The sequence below is a fragment of the Falco rusticolus genome, chromosome 1 (genome assembly GCF_015220075.1).
Source record: "Falco rusticolus isolate bFalRus1 chromosome 1, bFalRus1.pri, whole genome shotgun sequence".
Taxonomy (NCBI): Eukaryota; Metazoa; Chordata; class Aves; order Falconiformes; family Falconidae; genus Falco; species Falco rusticolus.
This window is the reverse complement of record NC_051187.1, coordinates 103,469,407-103,495,628: the sequence shown is the minus strand read 5'-3', so window position 1 is coordinate 103,495,628 and position 26,222 is coordinate 103,469,407. Positions and strand designations below refer to the sequence as shown.

At 44.6% G+C, this 26,222-nt stretch overlaps 1 protein-coding gene across 4 annotated transcripts in view; it reads left to right on the top strand.

Annotated features, from left to right (window-relative positions):
- Positions 1 to 449: 449 nt before the first annotated feature.
- CNOT6L (CCR4-NOT transcription complex subunit 6 like) overlaps positions 450 to 26,222 on the top strand; it is a 36,926-nt gene continuing 11,153 nt past the window's right edge. The window contains exons 1-7 of one of the 4 annotated variants that reach the window (XM_037392800.1): positions 450 to 529; positions 20,879 to 21,000; positions 21,463 to 21,649; positions 22,129 to 22,214; positions 22,654 to 22,743; positions 23,560 to 23,628; positions 25,626 to 25,783. In XM_037392800.1, the coding sequence (XP_037248697.1) occupies positions 20,889 to 21,000; positions 21,463 to 21,649; positions 22,129 to 22,214; positions 22,654 to 22,743; positions 23,560 to 23,628; positions 25,626 to 25,783 (702 nt within the window). In that variant the 5' untranslated portion in view covers positions 450 to 529; positions 20,879 to 20,888. The other 3 variants (XM_037392810.1, XM_037392826.1, XM_037392819.1) reach the window with 3 other exon arrangements.

Here is a 26,222-nt window from a genome sequence, read left to right as displayed (position 1 = left end):
CACGGCGGGCCCTGCCGCTGACAGCCGCCCCCCCGGCGCCCGCCCCGCAGAGGGCTCCTGGCTGCCGCCAACATCATGAGGTAAAACCGGCGTGTCGTCTCGCCGCGGGCCGCTCGGGGCCCTGGCGGTGTCGCCCCGGGGCCGGTGTCGTTCCCCGCGCCGGGGCAGGTGTTGGCAGCTGCCGCGCGGGGTTGCAGGGTCCGGCGTGTGCGGAGGGCGAGCGGTGGCGCGGCCCCGCGTGTGCCCCAGGTCCCCGCGCTGCGGCCCCGTCCCCGCCCGCCTCCCGCCGCCGCCTCCCGCCTCCCCGCGCCCGTCCCCGCCTCCGTCTCCTCCGCCCTGCCGAGCCCCGGCCCGCTCCTCCCCGCCGCCGCCGCCGCCGCCGCCGCCGCCGCCGCCCCGGCCCCGCGGCTCCGTCCCCGGCCCGGCCGCGCTCCCCGGCGGGCCGCCGCCTGCATGTCGTTGCTGCCCGCCGCCGCCGCCCCGCCGCCCTGCCGCCGCCGGCCCCGCCGCCCTGCCGCGCCGGATGCAGGTGAGCGCCGCGGCCCGGCGGGGCCTCCTGTGCTGAGGGGGGAGCGGGCCCGCGCCGCCATGTCGGGCCCCGCCAGCACCGGGGCCAGCACCGGGGCCAGCACCCGGGGCGGCCGCCGCGGCCTGGGCCGCCTCGCAGCCGCCGCTCCGCGCCCTCGCCGAGCCGTGCGTGCGGGTAGGGAGCGGGGGCTGCGGGCATGTCCCCGGCGAGGGGCGGCCCGGGGGGGGACAAGACCCCCGCGGGGGGCCGGGGCGTGAGGGGCGCGCGGGGGGCCCGGCGCTGGGCCCGGCGGCGGGGGCGTCCCAGGGGGCTGGGCCGCGGCGGCGTTGGCAGCCGTCCCCCGGGCTGCTCTGGGGCTGCCAGGCTCACCCCGCAGCCCCGGCTGAGGGCGGCAGCGACGGGGCAAAGCCGGGCCGTGTGGGGGGAGAGCTGGGCCCCGCTCCCCGCCGGGCCGGCCGCCATCCCGCCCTGGGACCTTCGCCCGGCGCCGTGGGGACCCGGCGGTGGGGTTGGTGGGGGTGTTCGTGGCGAGGGGAGGGTGTTTTGGGGGAGGGGAGGTTGTTTGTGGCGAGGGAAGGGTGTTTTGGGGGAGGCGAGGGTCTCCCCACTTTTTCCCGGTGGTCCACAGCCATCCCGTAGAAGGCACATGGCGGGAATGTCACCTGCAATAAAAGCTGGGCTTCAACCTCAGGCAGCAGTGACTGCGAATAAAATAACGTGCCTAAACACTTGAGTTTTTGTAACAGTTTGGGGCTTGCTTTCTAAACTTAAGTACTCTTGGTAAATATGGCGGAGGGCTCGGTTGCTTTCTGCCGGTTCGTGGCCACACTGAGTTTTTTCTGACTTTCTGAAATATTTAGCCACCAGCCTTTATCAAGCCATTTTTGAAACTTTGCATAGGCTAAGTATTTGCTTTGGGGAGTTACAACTTCTCAGGAGCTGGCCTGCTGATAAGAATTCTAGATAGCCTCGTTTAAGCCGGGGAAGGGGGGCTGCTGCACTGAAATTCATGCCTGTGCCGTCCCCTCTCCGTGACGCTCTGCTGCTCAGCCAAGCTCAAACATGCTCCCTCGCAACCTGAAACTAACCTGGAGGGGAGAACACCTCATCCTGATGTTGCTCACAGTCGTACTTTGTGTGTGTGTGTGTGTGAGTGTGTAGACATAGCTGATAATGAAAGTGATGATAATGTGTCTATTTTTAGCTCTGCCACTCCTTTGAGATGTTTTTGTCCTGGTGCTTTTTATTTTTTCCCCTAAACAAAAAAAAAAGTACAGTATTTCTAACAACAAAGTGTTCCCTGTGACACAACCCAAGGAATTCCTAGAAGCTGTATCCCAATTTGGAGGGCCAGAAGGCTCTGGCGAAGGTGGAGCACGGCCTTTACAAACACAGCACTGCCAGTGATTTTATTTCTGCATTCTCCCTATCAAAATAGGAAGCGGTGGCGCAATTTGTACTGCCAAATGTCACTCTTCCGACACACAGCCCTCTTCAGGTACAGCCACGTGCCAGCAATACCTCACAAAAGCTGCAGGCAGGCTTTACGTGTGAGGTTTACTTTGCACGGTGTGCAAGCGCCACAGCCTGACCTGACTTCCTGTACGTAGCCTTTCTCCTTTCCACAGCCCTCTGCTTCGGACGGCTTGATTCATTAGTGAATGTAAATGGGTTCGGAGGCACCACAGCACTTGCCTGTGGCTTTCTTTTCCCCCACAGAGGGTGTTGGGAGGTTATTTACAGTTTCGTTTTGTAATTTTGCTCCAGAGCAGATTGGCAGTGCATGCTTCTGACATCTTGTGGTTCTGTGCTCTGGAATAACGATATGCATCTCCATACACGTGACCCACAGTATCGTGTCGATTCATCTGAACAGAACTTACGTTTGAACATCAACTCAGGCATTAAATCTCCTTGCCCGCTGTCTTCAAAGATGCTTGAAGATGATGAAAGTCCCATTGCAGTTTGACTGTTCAGTTTAACTGAATGGTGGGAATTTTGCAGTTCTTTGCTGTCTGCTAAACAAATCCCATTAAACACTTTCAGTTTTGTTCTTTTCTTACTATTAAAAGCGAGGGTGGCCTACTCTGAGTGCTTAAGTACAGCAGCTTAATTTATTCCATGTTATCTTTCCTTCCTACAGGGGCTCTTTCTAATTTAGTTTGTGTATTTAATTGAAGGATAAAGCACAATGTAAATGGCTGATAGGTTTTGCCACGTTCCTCGGCTAAGTTTAGGTTTCCTCTCTCCTTGGAAGCCAAGATCCTAATGTGTCAGCGGCAAAGGAGTGAGACTACCCATCATCAGACTGTTAGAAAAACTTAGTTTGGCAGTGGCACGAAAAACATCAAACTTTGCAGATTCGTTTTAGTCGCTGTTGAGTTTCCCACCAGGTCTATGTGGCAAACTTCTGCTGGCACAGCTCTGTCTGCAAGCTCTGTGACGAAGTGTGACCCGTGACTGACATAGCTGTGCCAGCAGAAGTCCCAGCTGTAGAAGCAGTTATCTGCAAAAGTGCACTTTTACTGATATAGCTTGTTTTCGTTTTTAAAGGGTGTTTTTCCCTATCCTGGTAGCCTGCTGCTCAGGGATGCAGTGTAATCAGACATTTATTTCCCTGGGAGCACAGGACATTTATTTCCCTGGCTTCGAAGGTATGGCTGGTCAGGGTGTATTTTCTGTGTGTGCCTCTCCTCTTCCCATCCACAGTCTGTAGGAGCTCGGTCACATTTGCAGTAGGAATTCTCTCCTGGAAGTAAGTGATGCTATGGCTCTACTTGTTTTCTTCCCCTCTGAGGGTGTTTATAAAACTTACATTTCACATTTCATGTGATAAGCTGGGATTTTTATTTTTTTTCCTATGGGGACTGTGGTTGTTTTTCATTAACAACCTTGGTTTTGCAAAAAGCGAGACAGGCTTTTGACCGAGTTTGCTAAGCACAATAATATTTAGCTTTCACACCAGTGTTACAAGAAATAAGTCAGGAAGTGATCCCAAGGTGTGTGTGGACTCTAGTAGTAAAATGAAAAGCAGCACTGGCAAAAAAATCAATTTCCACACTGGGTAAGTCTTAATTTAAATCTAAAACACTGAGAAGAAAAACTTACATCTAGGTAGATCACAGCACCTGCTTTCCTTTTTTGTTCAGAGTCAGCGTGCACAAATGGGGAGTTGTATTTCTTTTTTCTTACTAAAACCTTTCTGAGGTCATTCTGTTTTTAAGTGGTAAAATTATGTGTCAGGAACGTGCTTAACTTTAGAGCAAACTTTCTTTAACTGCCAAAAAAACCTGCCTAGATCTGCTTTAATCCGTTGGACACTTTTGGGTTACTTAAGTTTAAAAGGGGAGATAACTACAAATAAATGGCTTGCTTACTAGTTATTGGGAGGAACTTTTGGGATGCCAAAAGGCACTCAAGGCACTGGATGTAACCTGATTTGCAGAATACTGAGAAAGCAAATGTAGTGGTGGAGCTTAGTTGTTTGGGAGCGTAAGACGGCATTTGAGAAAACTTTAAAAAATAAGTTAAAATATGTCTTAGGCATATTTAGATTCAGGAGGATTTACTGTGGATTTACTACTTTAGAGCATTAAATGCTAAGCCTCTTGTAATATTCCGCACCCCACCCCCCCCAATTCTGTGGTTCTCCTGATCATAGCCTGTAATCAAGGCTTGGGTGCTTGTTACTTGCTTGCTTCAATTTAACAGAACATTTCTCCTGTTTCAAGGAGATCTGCCTGCACTGTAAAGATGGCTCAGGCTAGTGGAGCAAGCTGCCTTTAAAATGCTGCACTTAACCTTGCACACGACAGCCAGCTGTCAGGTCTTCCTTCGCTCTGGAAAGCTGTGTAGAAATTGTGACTAAATCCAAGAGCTGTGCATTCTCCTCCATTTATCAGGTTGTCAGTTAATGTACCTGTCAAAACATGCAGCAAGCTGTTCTGATGGTGCAGCTATCCCCACTGAGCTGATTGAACTTTGCTGGTGCCGGAAATGGGAATGCTCCCAGCCCTGCCACGCATCAGACCCTGTGTTCAGCCACTTTCTCTCACTAACCTGACAGTAAATAAACAAAACAGGATGGAGGCTGCAGGGTGTTCATGTGTTTTAAAAGTGTTGATTCTTAGATCCAACAGTGACAATACTGTGTAACTTCACCTTTTGATTAATTCTTTGGGTTTCAGTGATTTGTCTGTACAGCTTCTCCATCTCACCTGTAATGATAAAAAAAGAGACTGTCTTAGGATGTTTCTTTATCACTACCTTTAGCTGGTGGCAAAGTTTCTGGAATTCTCTTGCTCTCCTTCCCATCTTAAAAGGCTTACGTATCTCTGGTCCTTGTCAACAAACTTCACACATGTACCTCCAGCCACAAGACCACCCCAAAAAAGATCAAACAGCTCAGAGGGGACAATAATCTCTGAAGTATCCTGCAGGAGATGGCAAAAAGACTTTATATGCACAGGGTTTACTGCATCCATTTGTGCCTTTTTCAGGAGTGCCTTGGTGTAGATCTCAGAGCAGGGTGCCGAGGACTATGTAAAGCCTTTAGCTGAACAGGCTGACTGGCTGTGTTTGAAGCTTGGTAAATTCACAAAAGGGCTATGTGACACCTACCTGTAATGGCAAGGTACTGGACATGACTTCGTTTCTGTTATTTGGGAGAAAAGTCCTCTCTTAGAGCTGAAAACAAGAAGAAAAAAAAATCCACAAAAAATACCAACCCCAAACTGGATAAAAGAGAGCACTGGAAGAAAACATCTCCAGAAAAGTTGCTCTGGAATCCTGTTGAGAAGAACAACTTTTGCAGTTGCTTGCGCATCTCCCTACAGAGGATCAAGAAGTAACTGAACAGTGTTCAGGCACTGCCAGAAAGCTTTCCCTCTAGGGTTCAAGAGTTGATCATTGAAAATACAATTAAAGGTAGGCAGAAATGCCTTATATAAGACAGAAATGCATTAAATGATGTTCTACAAGAAACAGATTTTATCCCTTTTATGAGGAGACATTAGACCAGCCCTAATAAAAATGCTCCGAGATGAAGAAAAAGCAGCTCCAAACAATTTTAGCTACAACTCATGCGCAGTTAGTGAAGAGAGAGGTTTTTGAAGCTGTACGAAGCCAGCACCCAGGGCCAAGGAACAGAACCCCATTTAGCTGTTGCATGTTGTGCACACAAGTAATTTGACTAAAGCTTGTAACCTGCATGTGTACACACGGAACAGATAAGGTTGTGTGTGTTCACCCTTACTGTAGCATTTCCTGATGTAAATGATTAATGGCATTTTATGATGGCGCGGCATTGTAGCTGTTTATGCTTAGCATTTGCCACATGGCTGTCTTTCACATTCTGCTTGCCTGTAAAGGAGCTTTACCTTTTCTCTGAGAAAGGTATATAAAATGAGATTAAAAGGGCTGTAGGACTCTCTATGGATTTCCTAGGATATAAGAATACAGGATGGTATAGGCGCCTATCTTAAATGAAGTTAACGCTGTGTGTATGTTGTCTGCAGGCATGCTTCACAGATTCATAACACAGTCCTGTTAACAAAGGTGCTTGGACCATCTATGTTAGCAGCAGAGAAATTAAATACTTCTGCCTTTTTTGTCAAAACTAAACAGGTTGGGTAAAGTGAAACTTCCACTTCTAGCACAACAGTGAGAGCAGAGCCATAGGAGAGAGGAAGAGAAGGGTTTTTGCTCATTGCCCTGCTGCTGAAAGCAAGTTGAGGCTTGCTTGTGACAGTGATGGTTAAAAGCGGCTGTGTCAAAAATAGCAATCTTGGGATCAGAACAGCAGTACTGCTGCCTGGCTCCAGTTCAAGTAGATCCACTTGAGGGAAAAGTCTAGGAACATAGATGCCAAGCCTCAGGAGGGGGCATATACTTTCTGAGTTAATGGGGTGATGGATCTTCGGAAGGGGTTTTAGTTTTGGGTTCTCCCCACCCCCATTTGCAGCTTGAGGATTGATGAATCTTTGGCTGTTTACAGACAGAACCGATTAATCCTTCAGAGCACCCTGCCATCATCCCGGCTGATGTGAATCAGGATTATTTGTTACCCTGAACAAAGTATAAAGGAAAAATCTATTGTGCCCTCAGCTAAGAGCTGAATTTTTATGGAATTTTTATGGCTGGGAAGCTACTGGAGGCAGGTCTCCTCCAAAGAGCCCATGGGCCTGTGCCCTTCCTGAGTTGGGCACCCACCTGCAGTCTCTGGAGGCCTGTGTTGGAAGGGAGAATGGAACGCAAAGCTCCCAGCTAAGGGCCCTTTATCCTGGCCAGCAATCCTTCCCTAACTACCACTGCAAGTCAAAGCTCCCCAGTCTCCTACTTACAACCATCTGAATCTAAAAACCCAATTAAACTACCTTAAAAGCTTTTTAAACGCAAAAAATACTCACAGGCTGAGGCAGTTCTGCAAGCTGCCGAAGAGAGAGGAATGTTTAGCCTTGTGTTGCTGTGGAGGAAGGTTTTGTTGTCTGCTTTTGGGACAGGTGGGGAGGAGAAGAAGGTCTGCTCACGAAAAGTGAGGGGGAAAGGGAATCATCTTCTCTGTAGAAATACCCATGCTACGGCTCACAGCTACACACAGAAGGGATATGTAGCCTTCACCTTATGGGGTCCCAGCACTGAAAAGGGAGCTTTCCCCACGTAAAAAAATGGCCTTGGTTTTCTTCTTAAGACGTTTTGACAGCTCCAGAAGCCTGACTCAGTAACGCATCATTTTGAAAAGGAGGTTTTTACAGGCTGCTAAGCAAAGTTTTTTGAGTGCTACGATGTAGGCCTTTTGGGTGAATTTGAGACCCAGAAAGGCTCTTGTTTTCATTTCTTTGAGTGTCCATTACCAGCTGAAACAACCTTTCTTTAGCAAGTTTCTTCTCTGAGGGAGCCAAACCTCACGTTGGGAGCAATAATGTAAGTGTCATCCCTCTTCATTTTTTTCCTCTTTGCTTCGGTGTCAGGGTCCATCAAACATTTTTTTAGTTCATCACATTTCACAAGTACAAATATAACTACAAAAAGCATCGACTTCTGGTCAAGCTGTTAATAATAGTCAGGGCTTGTAGATTGTGCTCGTTTGCTGTTTACCCTTTAGGGCAGCTGAATGAATTGATCCGTTAGTTTTCCCCTCGCTTTTCAGGAATGCTTCCATCTGACTTAACATCTTTATGCCTTCTAATCACAAATTAATATTTTTTTTTCTCCTTCCTAAGAAATCAATCTAAAGGTTCTTTCAAAAGGCGCTGGCTTGGCGTTGGGTACATAGAGAAGCACATTGAAGACTTCCTTCTGCAGATTTTTAACTGTTTTTTCCATGTGATACTGGCAGGAAAATTGAGAAAGCAGGAAAGCAGAAAACATACTTTGTATGCTTTGCTGGACATCACCATCCTGTTTTGTAAACAGTGGAGAGGTCCTGCAGGTTTTTGTGTTTTCAGCTATGTGGCCTGCAGCCATTCCTGCTCCTGGTGCTAGAGATTTCATGGCCTAAAAAGGTATTTGAGAGCTTCCAGTGGAAAGGTCCCATTCAAATACTCTCGATGCATTTCTCTCTTCCATGTAAGCTAGGGAGTTTGTTCCTGCAGGGTGGAAGCAAAAGTACACCTGAGACTTGCTTGCCGTATGTACTTGCATGAAGTCAGTAAGCTTCCCAGTGGCACGAGGCAGGGTGTATCTCCTTCAAATAAATGTCTTTTATCTTGAGTCAGCCTTGACATGTGGAGAATACCCTTTGCTCTTCTCATTGCTCCAAGTCTGAGAGCTGGAGTAGAATTAAAACAGTCGGAAGAAAGCATAAAGTTGTCACCCAGTCGTCTGTGGGAAGAAATGCAGATAGGAACCATGGCCAGCCATCTGAAACTGCCAGTGTTTCCTGGACTTTCGGAAAGGGTTGGTTCACTCACTTCTTGTCGGAGCACATATCGGTATGCACTGCTCAGCCCTTGCACACATGACACAGGCTGCTGCAAGATAAGTTTCCTATCTGTACCAGCAGGAAGCTCTAAAACTGATTTGCAAGGGACATAAAAGCATAGCAGTTGTCAGAAACAGTGCTGTCCAGGTAAAAGAAAACACTCTTTGCATTTTCTTAGACTCATGGAACTTGCAGCTCTGGGCAGGAAAAGGCCAATTGGGACAGTGTGGAATGTAGTTCCAGAAAACTGGTTAGTGCTTCCTCTATACCTTAAAATTCAATTTATATTTATTCTGTTACATGAGTTTACAACTGGCCCTGGAAGTAACACAGGATGAATTATCCACCCAGCAGAAATTTCCACTTGTGAACGCCTTTCCTCTAATCCCTTCTTGTTTTGGAAAGTTAAGAAAGCAAAAGGAAAACGGGGCCAGACGAATTCTCACATACCAGAATATAGTCACAAGTGCCAGGAAGAGTCTGGTTCAGATTGTCAGATGGCCCTTGGCTTGCATTTTTTCCTCCAACCAAATCATGTCTTACCACTGGGAGTAGTTCAGTCTGTAGGCATGCTTTTGTACCTGTGCAATGATCCTCTTCCTTCTCCTCACTCTGGAGTGAAAGACTGGGAATAAGTGCAGTTCATCTCATAAATTAGGAATATTTTGAGTGGATGAGAGAAGCACATACATTAAGTGTTTGAGACCTGTGGATAGAATAGGAGGCTTGGTATTTTTACAGTACTACGATCTCTTTGACATATCTCAGATTACAAGATTATATAGCCTTTTTGCAGATTTATGGAGCAAAGCCTAAGTGAGGCTATGACCTTAGGATATCAGTTTTATTCTTTGATGTATGGTTTGACTTGAGGACTGCACAGTGACTAGTCCTGTGATGACACCTAGTCTGCAAGATGTTTTCCTGCCTGCTGTAGTACCCGTAGGTGCTGCCAAACAGAGCTCCCCCATGCATGTGAATGTGGAACCGTTCAATTTTTAATAGATGGCTATTTATTTCGTGGTGGCTGCTGGTATGGACAAAACAACCCTAGATGTGTATGCGGGGAGATGAGTATAACTCAGAAGTATTTTCTACTTGCAAAATTAGGTGTTGTGTTTTAAAGCCTCAAGCTGTCAACAATGCTACAGCATTCCTGAATCTGTACCTGCCTCTTCCGCATACCCACTGTGTCTGTACTCTTGCTTTAGACTCTAAAACGGGGGGGGGACGTGGGGGGGGTGCTACCCAGCAGTGAGTGACACTTGGTAGAACCGGGGCTTCAGACATTTCTCTTCTTTAACTTCCTTTCAGAGATCATTATGTTCTTCACAGGTTTATATAGTCCTTAGTGTCATGTGTACTTGGACATCCTGGCACCTCACTGCTTTGAAAGCAAGCATCGGGGCCGCAGCATTTGCATCAGTGCCTGATGGCTGTGTAACTCTGAATCCACAGCGAAGGACCATGACCAAAACTCAGCATGATGGGGAGGGAGGGGGAACTGCAAGGAACCCTTTGCCAACACAGACATTAGGAAACTCATGAATTAAGTTCTCACGTGCTAGCATATTAAGAAATAACAGAAAACGGACCTGTTTGAAAAACTTTGGCAGAAATTGCCACATTTTTATTCCTTGGGTAGATGATGCATGCGCTTTAGATGAAATTCCTTGAAGTGGCTGAACAGAAGAATCAACCCAAGTTCAACCTATCTTCTGGCAGAGGAACGGGCACAATTCACTTCAGCTCTTGGCCATGACCCCTCTTGCCAGCTGACATATACCTCAGGGTTTGTTCCCATATGGCCTGCTTCCTTCCAATAAACTATTACAGTGATCGTTCTGGGCAACAGAATTAGCCTGCTGCTAATTTTGGTTTAAAGAACAGGATACCTCCTCCCCTGGGTAGTGTCTTGACCCACTGGACATCACAGCCTTTGTGTGTTTTGCTGTGGTCAGATTTTATAAATGCTCATAGTTTACCTTCCAGATACTCACATCTCACCTGTCAGAGGTGAATTTCCTCATCCCCGCAGAGATTGTCTTGGGCTATTGTTGCTGTAGTTTCTCATTTTCCACCTTGCTGGAACATAGCTAGAAGAGTACGTGTTACTCATCAACATTGGTTTTAAAACTACATCCAGTATACAGAAGTTTAAGTGTGGTGTAAACGCACATGGGAAAGATTTGGATAATCAGATACAGAAGCAGCTGAACTAACTCCCTTTTGATATCCAAATAATATGCTTTTCTCAGGCTATCAGGCAAGCTTTTTTACTTCTTTGATTAAAGAAGTAAAGTACATTTAAATATACCCTATGAGAAAAGGGTTTATGCCTATAAACTGCTTTATTTTAAAGAGATCCACTTTCCTTCTCCTCCCTCTTCTGAGCATACAAGCCTAGCTACTTCGAGCACTAGTGCAACGTCCTGTGACCTGTTGAAACTGGGCTGTAATACCAAAAGGCTAATTTATTGTGCCAGCAATTGCAAAACAGTTTCCACTATTGGTGTGTACTTTTTTCTCCGGCTTCTTATTTTTTTATCTCCTTTCTTTTATAATCTAGAGCTTTGACTCATCCAAATCTACGTGTAGTTGAACAGAGCAGGCCTTGTAACTTTAAAGCTATCTGAAGTAAGTTTTACAGTGGCAGATTTCCCTGTTAATTATTGCTGCAAAGCACAGATTGTGAGCGATAAGCTGGCCATTATCTTTCTGTCATATAGGGAGAGTAGCTGAAGTGCTGCTGGGCTTTGCTTATTTTGTTAAAGTGTTGGCAGCCTACCATTTAAAGGGTAAGATAACATTGTAGCTGCAGAAATCGTCTCATTTGTTCCTTTCTCCTAGCACAAACTTTTCTCTGAAGGATGAAAGGTTATTGAGGACTCCAGTTGTATTTTTAAAGAAAGGGAGAAATGTTCATTGAGAAGACCGCTTCCGAGTCGCTGCAGTGGTGTAGGTGAATTAATAATTCTGGTGTAGTTTCGCTCAAAAAACAGGTCGATAGCTGACTTCTCTCCAACTATTGATCATGAGGAGCTGAATGAGACAAGGTGTTGGCTTGGGGCAACCTTAACAGGGTTTTTATCGTTTCTAAGCAAGTGACTGAATGAGCTGAGGTGTTGGATTAGGCTTGTCAATAAAACAACTCTTTCCCTGGAGGCTCAGAAGGATGCTTGCGCACCACGCCACTTCAGGCTCACTCAGTTCTTGGTGTGGAGAGTTCTGTCACCCTGGTCCTGTTGCTGTCAAAGTGGACCTAGGAAAACCTCCAGCTTTAAGTTGCAGCTGTGCACGGCTGCTTTTCTTCTGCGCTCACAGCCCAGGACAGCATTTTGTCTTCAAGCTTGCTACTGATCCAGCACTGACTGCTTCCTTCCTCAGGCTCCCAGCGACTTCAGTTCTTAAGCCTTTAAGCCACTCTGTCCTGTATCTCATTAAAAGACCAGCGCTCTCCAGGGGATGGGGCAGCATTGCAAATGGGTCATTTCTTTGAACTAGTGTGGGATGCTCGTGTAAATAAATGCAGTATTTAAGCCATCCCTTTGGGGCCTTCTGGTTAGATTTATTTACAGGCTGGCTGTTGAAACTCTTCTTGCCCTATAATAGATCCCTTGTATGCATTTCTGTTGAGCAGAGCGTTGCTTTTGAGGAGCTACCTACCCTGTGTTTGCATGTCAACTAGCCCCTAAGAGCTCCTGTGAAAGCAGCAAGCGTAAAAGGCATCTGCAGACAAAGGCATGTTTTACTCTATGACTTGATGCAGATATTCAAGAGTTGTCATGTACACCATGAGAGGTAACAGCCTATTTCAACCAGAGCAGAAACTGTTCTTTGGAGTAAGGACTGAAATGTTAACCAAATACAGAAATTAAAAATCACTACGGAATGCTACATAGTATTTCCATGCAATAAATAGTTTAACTGTTCTTGTAAGTGGGGGTGTGACATAAAGGAAGAGGAAGGGTGGAAACCTGGATGTTCTTGTGTTACCTGTGCTTTAAGAAAAGACTCTATATTTCATTTAGAGGAGATGAGGGAACAGGGGGAAATAACTAGTGGGTGTATGTCAGTAGGACAATTAGCATTTCCATCAAGTGAGTGCCAGTTGGCTCTAGAATTAATCTGATGGAGCTCGTTCCCTCCCTTCCCACTCCTCCCCTTGGCTTTGGCTGTTTTTCTCCAGGGTTTGCTTATATGACTTTTCTGTTTTTCTCTGGGCTTTTATGGTCTTTGTTGAAGTGATAACATGAAGCCCCCTGGGCTCCCACCACCACTGAATTTACAATCAACTGCAGGTTCTTGGTTACCTCTTGCATTTCACTGTTCCCACCCCCAGTTTGAATTTCCCTGCGCTGGTATGCCAAGACAGACAGAGGAGGCAAAAAGCCTTGTGGGCTGTGGTTGTGAACACCTCTGCAGCCGGCTGTACACCTTGTGTTGCTTGCCTTACAGGGACTCAACAGCACGCGAGCAGCTCTGTGTAAGCTGAGCCAGCACCCTAACCAGCGTGCTAGGCACAGGCAGTTCCTTGCTGGAAAGGAGGAAAGCTGTGTAGTTAAGGTAACGGTGACTGTATTTTCAGTCCCTGAAAACAGTCTCTTTGAACGACAGCCTCTAGCAGATCCCTGTGAACTGCTGCGCCTCTTGCACAATGAAGAGCTTGCTAATGAGCAAAGAGAGGATTTTCTGTGGAACTGAACAGACAAAACTTAAATAGCCTCCTCGTGCTGAGCCTAATCTAAGTACCACATGGAATAAAAACTAGAGCAAGGTTTGGACAAATTCCATTGTATTGTTGCTGTGCTTGTTGTCGATATGTCCTTTTCACTATGCTTCTGGGTTCGCTAGCTGGAGTGGGGAGTGCAAGCCCAAAATCCTGCATGCAGGTTCTGGCGGGGTTGCCACTGCTGTGGCACGGACTGCAACAGTTTACAAATGGTCAGCCAAAGTCTATCAAGGAGCAGTGCTCTTTTCCTGACCCTGAAGTGACTCCATGAAGATGCCTCCTGCCTGTGCAGCCTTGTTCCAAACCTGGTGGATGGCTGTGAGTTTCCCTTGACTATGGCAAAGATAAAAGGGCTAGGCAGGGGCAGCACCATAATAAAGAGTCTGTTCCCATCTGCTTCTCAGCACAAACATGCCTCCTGACCAGCTACAGCTTAGAGGAACAGCTTTTCATCCTCTCAGCATCAGTACAGAGATCCTACCAATTAGGGCTTTACACTTCTGCTTATTTTGCCTACATCAGCTGCAATATAAAAGCTACAGTCCTTGAAGGACATCTGCCTTGTGATAGGTACAAGGAAGGACTATGAAAATTACTTCTGAAGCTTATTTTGTTGAAGTATTTTCTACATCTAATATTTATCTTGATCATGTAGAAGAGGTGGCAGTTTTAAAAAAATGTTCAACTTGCAATGTGTGTGAAGACTCCCTAAAAGTTTCAAGTTAAGGAATGTAAGTACTGAACCTAAGAGTAGCAAAGATGTCATACTAAAGCAAGTTTGGTTTTAGATGCGTGACCGATGTCATTCAAGAAAACCCCTGTATTACCTTGCTGTATTTTTAAACGCATTAGCAGATGAGAAGAGTACAAGCTGATGTAATTTTCTAGCAGCATTACAGAAATAAGGTTCTGTCTCTTTCCCGCTTGGAGCCCGGATTATTTTTAAAAAGTAAACTAGGCTGAGGCCCTGTCTACAGGTTTCTATAGAGGCAGAGTTAATGTTGCTGTAGGCTTGGAAGGAGATACAAGTAAATGACCTTTAATGATCCAGATTTCCATAGTTCTCCTAACTATGTGTTTCTGGACTCTTTCTGCTGAAGAAGAGACTGCTAGTGGGTAGAGATCAATAGTCCTACTGAGCTCACATAGAGGAGCCCTCTGCATAACAGAGTCAGTGTACTTTCTTGTGAGAAACAATTTTCGTGGATGGATGGTACAAAAATAAATAGATCTTTTTACAGATTTCTAAAACAAAACTTTTTTTGTCATTTGCACTTGTGGGCTTCATCTTTTGTTGCTAGCTCCATGGTGCTAAGATTGAAATTTTAGTTGTTCCTTAGATTTAATGTTCACTTCAGATTTCATCTTTTGCCTTGCAGTTTACTTCCACTTACTGTTTAACTATCCTCCTGTTGGTAGGATACTTACTTGTGTCCAGGTAGTCTCTGTTTATGTACTTTGATTATACTTCCCTCAAAGATTGTTTGAAATCTCAGTATTGGGAGATGACAGTAACAAAAAGCTTATTTTCTCTTTTTAATAAAAAAACCCCAACATGTTGAGACATTTTTATTTCTTTCACTGATAAGCTCTATTCCCAGTCAGGTTACTTGGAATAAGAAACTGAAAGGAGACAGTTGGCAACCTTTGGCAACTCACAGTGCTCATTGAACTCTTGGTAGAGACAGCACATGCAGAGGTGGTTGAACATGTTCCTGCAGGAAAGCACAAGGAAGAAAATGCAGATCCAGGCAAAAGACTATCAGAATTCTCCATGCGTATTTTTGTGCTAGTATATATACACTAGATACACCGATAAACTAAGTAGTTTACCTTAAGCATATACTAGTATTAGCAGGTTTTTTTAAATCCCCTTAACATACCCTTAAACAATCACCTTATTTTCTGCATCTTCACACACACACCCCAAGTACTCTTAAATCGTGTTTGTGGGTATTGGTTGTACTTCCCCCCCCTCCCTCAGGAGGCTGAAACAGGGACACTTTTGTCATATGCTCACATAAAAGCAAAACATGCTTACTACAGATGAGTAGCCTTCCTCTCCTCCCTTTGCAACCATTTAGTCCTGTTTACGAAATACATAGATAAAAATGGCTCAGTTTTCCAGCCTGTGGTCCAACTTTCCAGGGTTAAATGTGTGCCTGTGTGTATACACGCGCATGCACACACTCTGGCTCGTCAGCCAGCAGACTTTTTAATTCCTGGGAGGGATCACCATATGGAAGTGGACAGTAAGCTGTTACTGCACAGAGGAAGGAGGAATGATTCAGGGCCGTCTGCTGGATAGTTTTCAAAATGCTTTGGCAGTTTGACTCATCTATATACAGAGACTGAGGGGGGAGTCACAAAGAATGTCACTCTGCTGGAGGCGAGGATTTTGAGTTGTGCCAACACATCCATGAACATAGGGCTGAAGCAAGATGAAGTTGCAGCTCTTTTCGATTTGCTTCCTCGTTAGAAACAAGAGAATTCATTTATGCATTGAGGTATGAACAAACTTAAACAGAACAACATGTTATAGTCACCAAAATTTAAGAAATGCATCTTCTAACCTCTGTGGGGAAGGGACTGGTCATTACTTTGCAGCAGCACGTATCTCTAAGGGACTTCGACCTATCTGGCTTCAAAGTCCTCCTGCAGCGTAGATGCCAAATAATCTGGACAGCTTTAAGCAGGCTTTCCCTTTCCACTGGACACACGTTAATCCTTCTACTTGATGGGGGGTATTTGCCTTTGGAAGAAGCGATCCAACTTCACTGAAAATGATAGTGATGCAGTTCATCTCTCATATCGACCCTGAGATAGTTACTTTGGTTGTTTGGGTGTACTCTGTAATGGAAGAGATTTTCTATGTTTGCAGCTGCTGTTGATTTCCCCCACCCATATAAAAAAAAACACTATGAGTTAAGAAATTTCTTAATCCCTAGCATAGAGTCCTTTTTTCTCATGTTCTGTTGATGCAATTTGTAGGACTGCCTGCAGCTTCTCCCTAAGAAATTCACAGTTTATATTTCATACTGCTAACTAAATCTTCCCCATCTCATATTCTCCACACCTGTATAACTTGAGAAAGTCTTAGATAGTTAACTACAGAAGAGTGATTATTACCTGGTTGTCTGAAACTCCAAACGTGCAGAAGCTCCTGTTGTTTGTTGTCCCCCCAAAAATGTGTCTTCAGAGTAGAAGCCTAGGGTGCAGCCTGATGGCTCAAAACTTTATTCTTTCACTGTTCACACCTTCAGTACTATTACATTATTCCTATTTTTAGCTTTAACTGATAGTCAGCGTGCCCCATACACAGAAGCCAACAAATACAGCAGCCTATAAACACAAGAGTAAAAAATAAGGCAGCCACAAACTTACAATACTTGCAAACCAAATCACCTCCCCCTAGCCTTTTTATATACAGCTGAGCTAGAGCTGTTTGAGTTCACCTGGGACCATACTCAGGGTTTCAGCTGAGTAACCCTGCTGTGCCAGTCATGCCGAGGCTTTGGGGGGTAACTGGTAGCGAAAGAGTTGGCACATAAGCATGACACTGTTAGGAACTCCCAGCTTTCAAAGTTTGTTCAGAGCTTAAATACTGTTGTTACTAATGTATTGGTGTTCTCATGTTCAGGTTTTCTTTAATTCACACAATATCAGGGTCATACTGTTTCAGCTTACAGGGTTAGATTTGTAGTGGAGAACAAGTTTTAGTTGCTTCAAAAGTTTCCGAAGGGAACTCTTCAGAAGAAAAGCTGGCAAGAATTTTTTTTTGGTCCCACTTGAGAAGCAAAGGAACTGAGTGCACGTATTTTGCTCAAGTCACACCTGTATTAGCTGAATTTTAGCAAAAGCCTTACTTGAACCCACAGGATGCAACTCCGCTCAAGCTGACCTAAATCAGCGCTACTTCAGTCCTCCTGTCTCTGCCTGGAGCTTCCTGCTTTGTTCCTTATGACTGTGCTAATGTATGTCTGATTTTGGGGTTAACTGATTCAGGGAACTCAGTGTAGCTCCCCAAAGACCGAGCTAAAATAGGTTGGGATTCTTGGATACTGGTTTAGTTCCAGGACAAGCAGAGGGAGAGATGGGAATGATACAACTTGGGAACTTGGGCAGAATTCATTTTTACTTCAAAAAAACCCACATGTGGTGGCTTTCAAGTCTTGCTCAATGTTGCTGTTACGCAGGGAAAAAAAAAAGTATATTTGATTTAGATTTGTTTTCCCTTTTCTGTAACTGTGGAAATTACGCTGATGCTCATTTGACTCACTACTATTTCAAAATAATATTGATGTGACTAATATCTGAAAAATGTGCGTGTCGTTTGACTCGCAGTTCAGGGCTCATTTTGTTGGAGGGCCTCTGACTGCCGCAAATTGCTTTAAATTGGCAGAGCACTTCTCATAATGAGCTATATTTCAACATAATTTAATTGGGTTCCCTGCCAAGGAGGAAACTGTAATCCTGAAGCTTTTTGATGGTGTGTCACCTGGGCAGTGGTCATCTCTTGGCTTGTGGGCAGGTGTGGATGAGTACAGGGTGACTCAGATGGTCTAACCACTGCAGTTTTAAAGACTTCATCACCAGGCCCTGGGATATTTATCCGACTTCTGCCCCATTGTGAGGAGCTGCTGGGGTCTGGCAGTGGGAACAGCAAGCCCTGCTCTGGTTTCCAGTGAGGCTGCTCAGCAGCTGGAGGAGACTGCTGCTGCTTCAAGACTTTGAATCGACGTGCGTGTGACAGCCAGGACCCCTGGCTGGACTGAGCCTTCCCAAGCTGTTAGCCATCTGTGTCTGGCTTGGGATGAGATGGCAAGCAGAAATACGGATAATTTCCCGCTTGCTTTTTTAGCTGGAAATGCACCTTGAGAAGCCCATAGGAAGGAACTGTGGCCAAAGCTTTTGCCCGCAGTACATGGGGCAGGGAGGGGACCGTATGCAGAAACTGAAATTTAAATCTGCCTGGGTCTGATATTACTATAATACTATGCTGTAGAAAACAAGAATTACAAAGACTCGGTGAGCACAGCATGTTTAATAGAGCACTCACCTAAGTGCTGATGCTGGCTACAGGGCAGCAAAGTTTGTGATGTCTTGGGACCCCTGCTGTGGTAGAAGCACGGATTGCTTTAAGATGTAACTGATTAAAAAGCAATATGAAGACTCATCCTGGGTCAGTTCAAATGTTTGATGGTTAAGAGTTAAAGATCAAAAAACCTCCTTTCTGCCATAAACCCTTAACCCTTTTGTCAGTATTCTGCTTGATTTTCACCACCGAGCTTTCAGGTTTCCCTGTTCTAATCTGCAGTATGCCTTGCAGATGAAATAAATATTGCCAGGTAATGAAATCTCATTTTCTGTTAAAGGATCATTGCAGGTAATCCTGTGACAGTGATGTGACAGCTTTACTTGCTGCAGAACTAGCTTGCTGCTTTGTGGCATGGGCAGACTCACTCTGTTTATGCCGTGTCTGAAATGCTAGGACCGAGGTCTTGATTCGGGTGTATAGCACGTAAAATTTGTATTGAGTAGTATGCTAGATAATATAGTCTGTGCTAGTTGAGGCGGTTAGGCTTTAATGCAAAGTGTGGTAGTGTTGCAATGTGTTTCCGTGCAGGCATTGTGACTGGGGCCGTGCTCTCTGCAGCTGCCAGGGACTGCAAGCTCTCCCAGTGCTCGGGTCTTGGGCCCCCCCCCACCCTCAGCAGTGATTCACAGCTCTGCTGGATGTCTCCAGTCGCTTCCAGGGGTCTAGCAAAATCCAGGAAAAGCCGTGCCGAGACTCACTGGAATGTGGATTAGTTTCATACGCATCTAAGGGCAAGAATGCCCAGGAGAAAAGGTGAAAGACGGCTCTTACGCCTCTCAGCAGGGGCTGTGAGGAATCTGTTTATGGGGCCGGGGCTGCTCCCTGCTTTTGCACATGCATGTGTTTAACAGTGAGAATAAAACCAGCAAAACCCACACACCGGAGATGTAATGCTCCTGAAGCATAACCTGTAACTCTGATTTTGTCAGGAAGTACCGTTCACGATTTTGGGGTTCTGAAATGAGAATCAAAAGATTTCAGGTCTAATCCCGTGTTCTTAAGCAATCTGTTTCATTCATCACCCCGAACTGAATTGCTGCAGCTGAGCAGTGTGAGTGCAGAATCCTCTTACCCTGTAGCTTTCCTCCCCGTATGACTTCACCGGTAAATAGAAGTTGGCTATAATTAGACATGGGGCTCGCATCTGCCCTGCACTTGCAACAGGGAGCCTTAATTCAGTGTGAATGGAATTTCCTTGGGCGTCAGGGAAGGAAGCACCAGGAGACCCTTTGCAGGGCACAGCCCTGACAACTCCTGTTGTCAACTCCTGTTGACAACTCCCAACTGCGCCTGTGCAGTGCTGGAATGCTGGTTTGGCTATCTGCATCAACTGGGAAAAAACTGCAGTACTTTAAGCTCATAAAGGGGATGTGTGATCTTTGTTTAGTTGGACTAGCTAAAAAAACCCTCAAACTAGTTTTCTCAAATTCTTCATCGTTTTCTGTCTTGTCAGTTCAGCAAACCAAACGAGTTACAGTTGTTCTAACAACTTCACAGCTATTGCAGCCAGTTGTAGTAGAGATGTGTATATGAGGGAAAAAATGAATCCTGCAGACCAGCTGCTTTGAATTTGTGTAAAATCAGGGTTTGTGTATTTTGTGTGTCTGGGGAGGAAAAGACCAGTGAAGAGCAAATTCAGCTAACCTTATGTTTTTAAACTAAACAACCCCTCTCCCTGCTGAGTCTTTCTCAGCACAACAGTCTGGGGAGGTATGGAGGGAAACTTCACCCCGTGTCATCTGGAAAGTGTATGGTTTTTGAACGGGACCTTGGAGCTCTCTTCTGACAAGAATCTGGAAAACGAGATCAGTTGAATTTGTGTGTGCGCAAGCTCACCCTTAAGACACGAGTGCATCTGGTATTAAAGCTTTGAACTGGGCTGAAGCCCTGTGTGCATGAGAACAACTAATGAGAATTTTACTGGAGCTTGTTTTATGTCTCCTAGGCCATTAGAAGTAAAAAGGTCTTGACTGATACTGAGCATGAAAAGGCACAAAACAGAAAAGCTAGTTCATTAATGGAAAAGTTGAGCTAATTCCCCTTCAGACTGCATTTTCAAGTCTTTTGTAAGTGGAGTGCAAAAACGGGACTTTGTATGTTGAAAATAATTGCTGTGCAAGCAAAGAGGAGAGCCTTCCATTCAATCATTGGTTCCCTGTGAAAACTACAGGAGGGAGCAGTCCGTGTGCTTTTGCCGTGAACAGGGAAATGCTGTCATCTTGTCTGCAGGTTCTGCACGCAGCAAATAACTCAGTGATGACATAGGTTGTGCTTTGGTCGGGGGGATAAACTAGGGAATCCAGAAAGTCTGTATCGGGGCAGTACAAGGTAACTCTGCAGATGATTGCAGAGGACCAAACTTTGTGGGAAGAGAAATGCCCTTTGGCATTACGGACCCGTATTCTGCAAAGGTCTGAGCACCTGCTGAAGTCCATGCGCTGGGAGCGGTTGGGCTGATGTCAGCGTGATATTTGTTGTATGTAAACTCCAGGGCATGTGTTTTTGCAGAGCGTCACTGGGGAAGGTAATCACCTGGAGGGCTAGAAATGAAGAAATGTTGTTGAGTGGCAGATGGTAATGGTTGTGATGGTCTTTCAGACTAACAGGGATGCCAAAGGAAAAATATGATCCCCCAGATCCTCGCAGAATTTACACCATCATGTCAGCAGAAGAGGTAGCCAACGGGAAGAAGTCGCACTGGGCTGAATTAGAGATCTCGGGTGAGTTGATTTCGTTTTGAATTTTGGTTCGGCGGAGTTGTCAGTACCCCAGGATTGCATCAGAGTCTTTCAGATGGGGGATCCTGTTGTGAAAACAGCTATTCTAAGTTGGGGGAGGAGGGCTAACAGACTTCGCAGATTGCCTTCGAGCTTGGCTGGCTCACGTTCAGCCCAGTTGATTTAAAACACCAACTCGGACTGGATGTGAGTTTTTGCGTAGCACATCAGCTTCCCTAGAACCATACCTCTGTCTCTATCCTTTTAACTGGGAGGGTTAGGTAAGTAAAGTCTGCTCATAGAAAAGATACGCGAAGGTATCTTTTGCAAGTGCCACTGAGTGTTCCAGTGAAGTGGTGGAGTTTCCAAAATGGAAATCCCATAATCTGACATCCCCCATATAGTTGGTATCTGATGGTCTGAGAGTGCAAACCTGACTGAAGAGGTGACTCTTTTCTCTTTCAGGTAGAGTGCGGAGCTTAAGTACGTCACTTTGGTCGCTGACGCACTTGACTGCTCTGCACCTCAATGACAATAATCTTACTCGCATTCCACCTGATATTGCCAAGCTTCATAATCTGGTTTACCTGGATCTGTCATCCAACAAACTCAGAAGTTTACCAGCAGAACTAGGAAACATGGTATCTCTCAGGTGAGAGAAATTGTTCTGGTTGAACCTGTCAAAAAAATCTATATTCTGGGATTTGGACCACAGTTTTCCTCTAGCTTTCCTTCTTGTATTTAAAATTATTCTGAAAAATTCAAGATTGGTGCAAGGCTTCAGTTCTAATAATTACTTCTGGGTTCATTACCCTTCTTTTCTATCACTACAGATACATGTCTATAAGCTATGTAGTCTTCTGCTCTGAAACATTCCTTGAGACTTGGTGACTGCCTGCTGTTTAAATTCTCCCTGATTTAATTTCGTGTTTTGGATTTTTTGTGGCTATTTTTTTTCCCTATTGAAAGTATTTCAGTCATGCTTTGAAATGAGAAGATTGACATATCTTTCCATAATACAAAAAAATTCAGGGTGAAAAGTGTCATCTTTGAAGATGAAGCAGCATAGAGCGCTTTAAGAGTTTTCTTCTGAAGTGATACTCATGAAAAATGTTTTTGCATTTGCTGCAGGGAATTGCTTTTAAATAACAATCTGTTACGGGTTTTGCCTTATGAACTTGGACGGCTCTTCCAGCTACAAACCCTAGGTTTGAAAGGTGAGTTCCTGACAGTTAAGCATTCCTAGCAGTACTCTTGGATGACTGAGGGGCCTGGGATCAAAAGCTTTGTGTATTACATGATTTTCTTACAGTTTATTTGAGATAATGAAACTTGTAGCAAAAATGACCAGCCAGTTTGGAAAACAATGTTTTTCTTTTTCAATGCTATTAAACTTCCTTACAAGCCTGTTTCAAGTCTGTAGATAGGTAAATAGACCCTTTAACCCTGATCGAGGTGAGCTGAAGGAAGAAAGTCTGTGTGTGCTGGTTATTTCTGTAGCACTGTTACTGTGGTATTCTACAGTTCCAAGTTAAGCAACCTAAAGATCTTCTGAGTCAATTTGTCTGTTCTTATTATGGGAGGTTTTCTTTGGTTGGAAAGCCTCAAGAAAGTCAGGCAGCTAATCACCCAGTTGTTGTTTTATGCTGTTGGCAGGCAATCCTTTATCACAAGATATTCTCAGCCTCTACCAGGATCCAGACGGAACTCGAAAGCTACTGAACTACATGCTTGACAATCTAGCAGGTGACAGCCCTACAAATCTGATTGACAGAAGCGGTTTAAAAGCATACATTTCTGACAGTATTTGCTGCTAAAACAAGAATCTGAACCACGGAAGGGAGAGTATTTTCTAGCTGCTTTTGTGTTTTTGTCAAGTGGTTCCAGTCGTACACAGGCACGCTCGCACACAATGGAAGAGGTTGACATGTATCATCTAAGCTTTTCCCATGTTACCATATTACAGCCAGTTGTTCCCACTCTTCTGTTTGAAACCCTTCAATTACCAAGAAAGTGCAAAGTCTTCCTTGCTGAAGCCATTGTGATACTTTCCACTAAAAATTATAATCCAAATGCAAGCAGAATGTCGAATTCAGATCTAGAAACACCAAAGTGATTAAAAATATCAAGTTTAAATCCTGCTTCGTGGTTCTGTAACAGAGCTTTCTGTTTTGCCACTTGATGTCTACCAAGTTACAACACTGCAGGAATGATGGCTATAGGGTAAGGTTCTTGGAGAAGGGGAGTGTGGATTGTCTGAACCACTACAGGACTTACCCTTCCTTCTACAGCAGTGTGTTAAAAGTGCAGGAGTGTTTTGGTGGTGCTTCTAGGTTTGAAAGCAAGAGAGAAAAATAGTCGTGAATCTTACAACTGACAAATTTGCTTTTACTGTAGCTAGCCATTTAAATGATTTTTGCCTTCCCTGGAGTGTAAAAAGACTTGGAGAGTTGAGGTTGCAGAGCACAGTATGGACATAGTTGTTCAGTCATCATTTTGACTTAGAAATTGTGAGTTACAAATATAAACCCTGAATTAATCACTGGTTTAAATTTGTTTTAGTTCATCCAGAGCAGCTGCCTCCAAGGCCATGGATTACTTTAAAAGAACGAGACCAAATTCTGCCCTCAGGTAAATCTGTGGTTCTTTTCCCTGTGTTCACACAATGATGAGCTGAAAGACTTTTCTTTGGCTTTATTTTCAGATAAGTCTTCTGCCTTACGTGCATCAGATTGAAAATAGCAATTAGCGTTCATTTGTACTATAACAATTAACATATGGCCGTGCTGTAAATACCATTTTTGTGATTTGAATGGGATGCCGGTCATTTCTTTTCCATGTTAGGCTTTTCCAAAACTGTTCCAGGCAGTGATGCCAGAGAAAAAGAGCTTTTTTTAAAAAGAATTCCTTTTTCAGAAATAGTAAGTTTAAAATAACTGTATACAAATGCCGTGTGCGCGCACAGGCTGGCTAAAGTGAGATTAGAGAAGTCCCTATGTGCAAGTAAACACGTGGAGCGCCTGCTATTGAAGTTAGTTTAATGCCCTCTATTGTTGCTTTCCGTCAAGTGCAAGAGGCAGCATTTCTTCAGGCTGTCCAAATCCAGTGGCTCTTCTTCCCCTGTGCATCCTGAATATAGCCCTCAAAAGGCATCCGTGAGCTTGTATAAAGAATCAAAATGCGAATATTGTATTGCAGAAGGTCAGATTAATAGCCAGCAAGAATAACATGGCAAGTCTTCTGTACTTTTTTCTTTTTAGAAGCGTGAAATTGGCAGGTCTTCAAAGCTTAACTCAGTCGTGCGTTAGGCACGTGTCACTTTTTTTGATATTAAAGAATGACAAACCAGAAAAAAACCAAGAAATGGAAAATGCTGTAAGTCCTGTAAGCCACCACAACATTAAGTTCTGCTTTTCTATTTCAAATTCCCTTACAAATCAGTATCTCAGCAGAGTTTTACGGACTTTGGTTTTATTTTTTAAAACCAAACTTCCTGAGCAGAAACAGAATTCAGAAGTCATTAGAAAGCATAGCATTAGGTGAGTGGGCTGTGGAATATTTCATGGTAGAAACTGTAACAAGCCAGTTGGTTGTTGTTATAAAATTGAAACAACCAAACAGCAAAAATCTGCTTTGACTGCGAGTATATAAAAAACCTGCAGTTGTAGGGTAGTCTAATAGTAAAAACTCGCTTCTTTCCCTGCAGATATGAGCAGGCTTTTCCAGTGGCATGGTGCTAAGATGTTGTATTTACCTTTCTTTTTGTTTTTTTGATGTAAAATCTAGGGTAGTTGAGAGATTTGTGTGTGAAAGTATTTCACACTGAATGATCTGATGAGCTGCATGCTGACTTCTCGTGTTTTTTTTAAATGTGGCCTAATAATGTATTAGGTGCTTGCTAATTTATGACTTCATTTTTTCTTCACTTCCCTGCCCTCACCCAGAACTCTCTCTCCCCATTTGCCTCAATAGACACAGATACAACTTGATACAACTTACAAACCTTGTACGGGTGCTAGGAAAATTGTACAAATATTCAAATATTTTGGAATCAGACTGCCTAAAACCAGAGCATTCTAAAGGAGCATTTCTGTCTGACGCTGTGGTATTATGACACAGCGACGGCTTCTTCAGCAGCTTGGTTCTGCTTTTGCTTTAGAACTGTACAGGTCACTTAAGCCTGAAGTTGCTGTATCAAGGCACCTCATGCAATAAATACTGGGGTTTGACTCCATCACTGAAATGCCTGCTCTTTTCCCTCTCCTTACCAAAGACAGTGACTGTTCCTAATACTTGCTGACCCCTAAAATGTCACCCATCCCCAAAGGTCGTAAAGAACTGACTGAGAAATGGGATTGCATTGCTTTGTTACGCACGTGCCGTCCTCTCATTTTGGTAGTAATGCTGATTTCTGGGGGGGAAGAGTTTAGCCTTAGGTGGTAACTGCTGGCTCAGCAGAGCCTTTTTTACTCCTGCTTATGAAACGCTCAGTGGAATGAGCCCACTGACTCGTGTTCAGTAGGGCCTCCAGAACAGACCCTGCAAGATTCAGTATTTTGGCTTAAGTTCAGCCTTTGTAATCTTCAAAGGTTGATAACCTTTCCCTTTCTTTCTTTCTTTCCTTCCAGCTTCATTCACAGTTATGTGTTACAATGTGTTGTGTGATAAATATGCCACCCGGCAGCTCTACGGCTACTGCCCGTCTTGGGCCCTCAATTGGGAGTATAGAAAAAAAGGAATCATGGAAGAAATTGTCAACTGTGATGCAGATATCATTAGTCTTCAAGTAAGTGGAAAATAACCGTTTTTCATCAGAAACAGATAACATTAGCTTCCACCTTTAGAATTAAATGCTCTCTTGAGAACACTGTGTTCGCCTGCTTGCTAACAAATTCTGGGGCTTACCAATACAAGCTGTGTGCGTAGCTCCTTGTTTATGCATTGGCTTGTGTTTTATGACGTGAAACAAAGTAAGTGAGATACAATTAGTTAAATCAGTGGGTAATCTGCAATGGAAGATCTGGGTCTTTTCCCCCTCAGATAAGCATCCTAAATACTCTCCCTCTGGGTGTACGGGGTTTACTGCGGAAGGGGAGAATGTAGAACGCTATAGCCCCAAATGCCACTGTTCCTAGCCCATTCCAGGTTGGTACAGAAGGTAAAGTTACAAAAACACTCGCATTGGCAAAAGGGGACTCTCACCGTCAAAGTTAAGTATCAGTTGC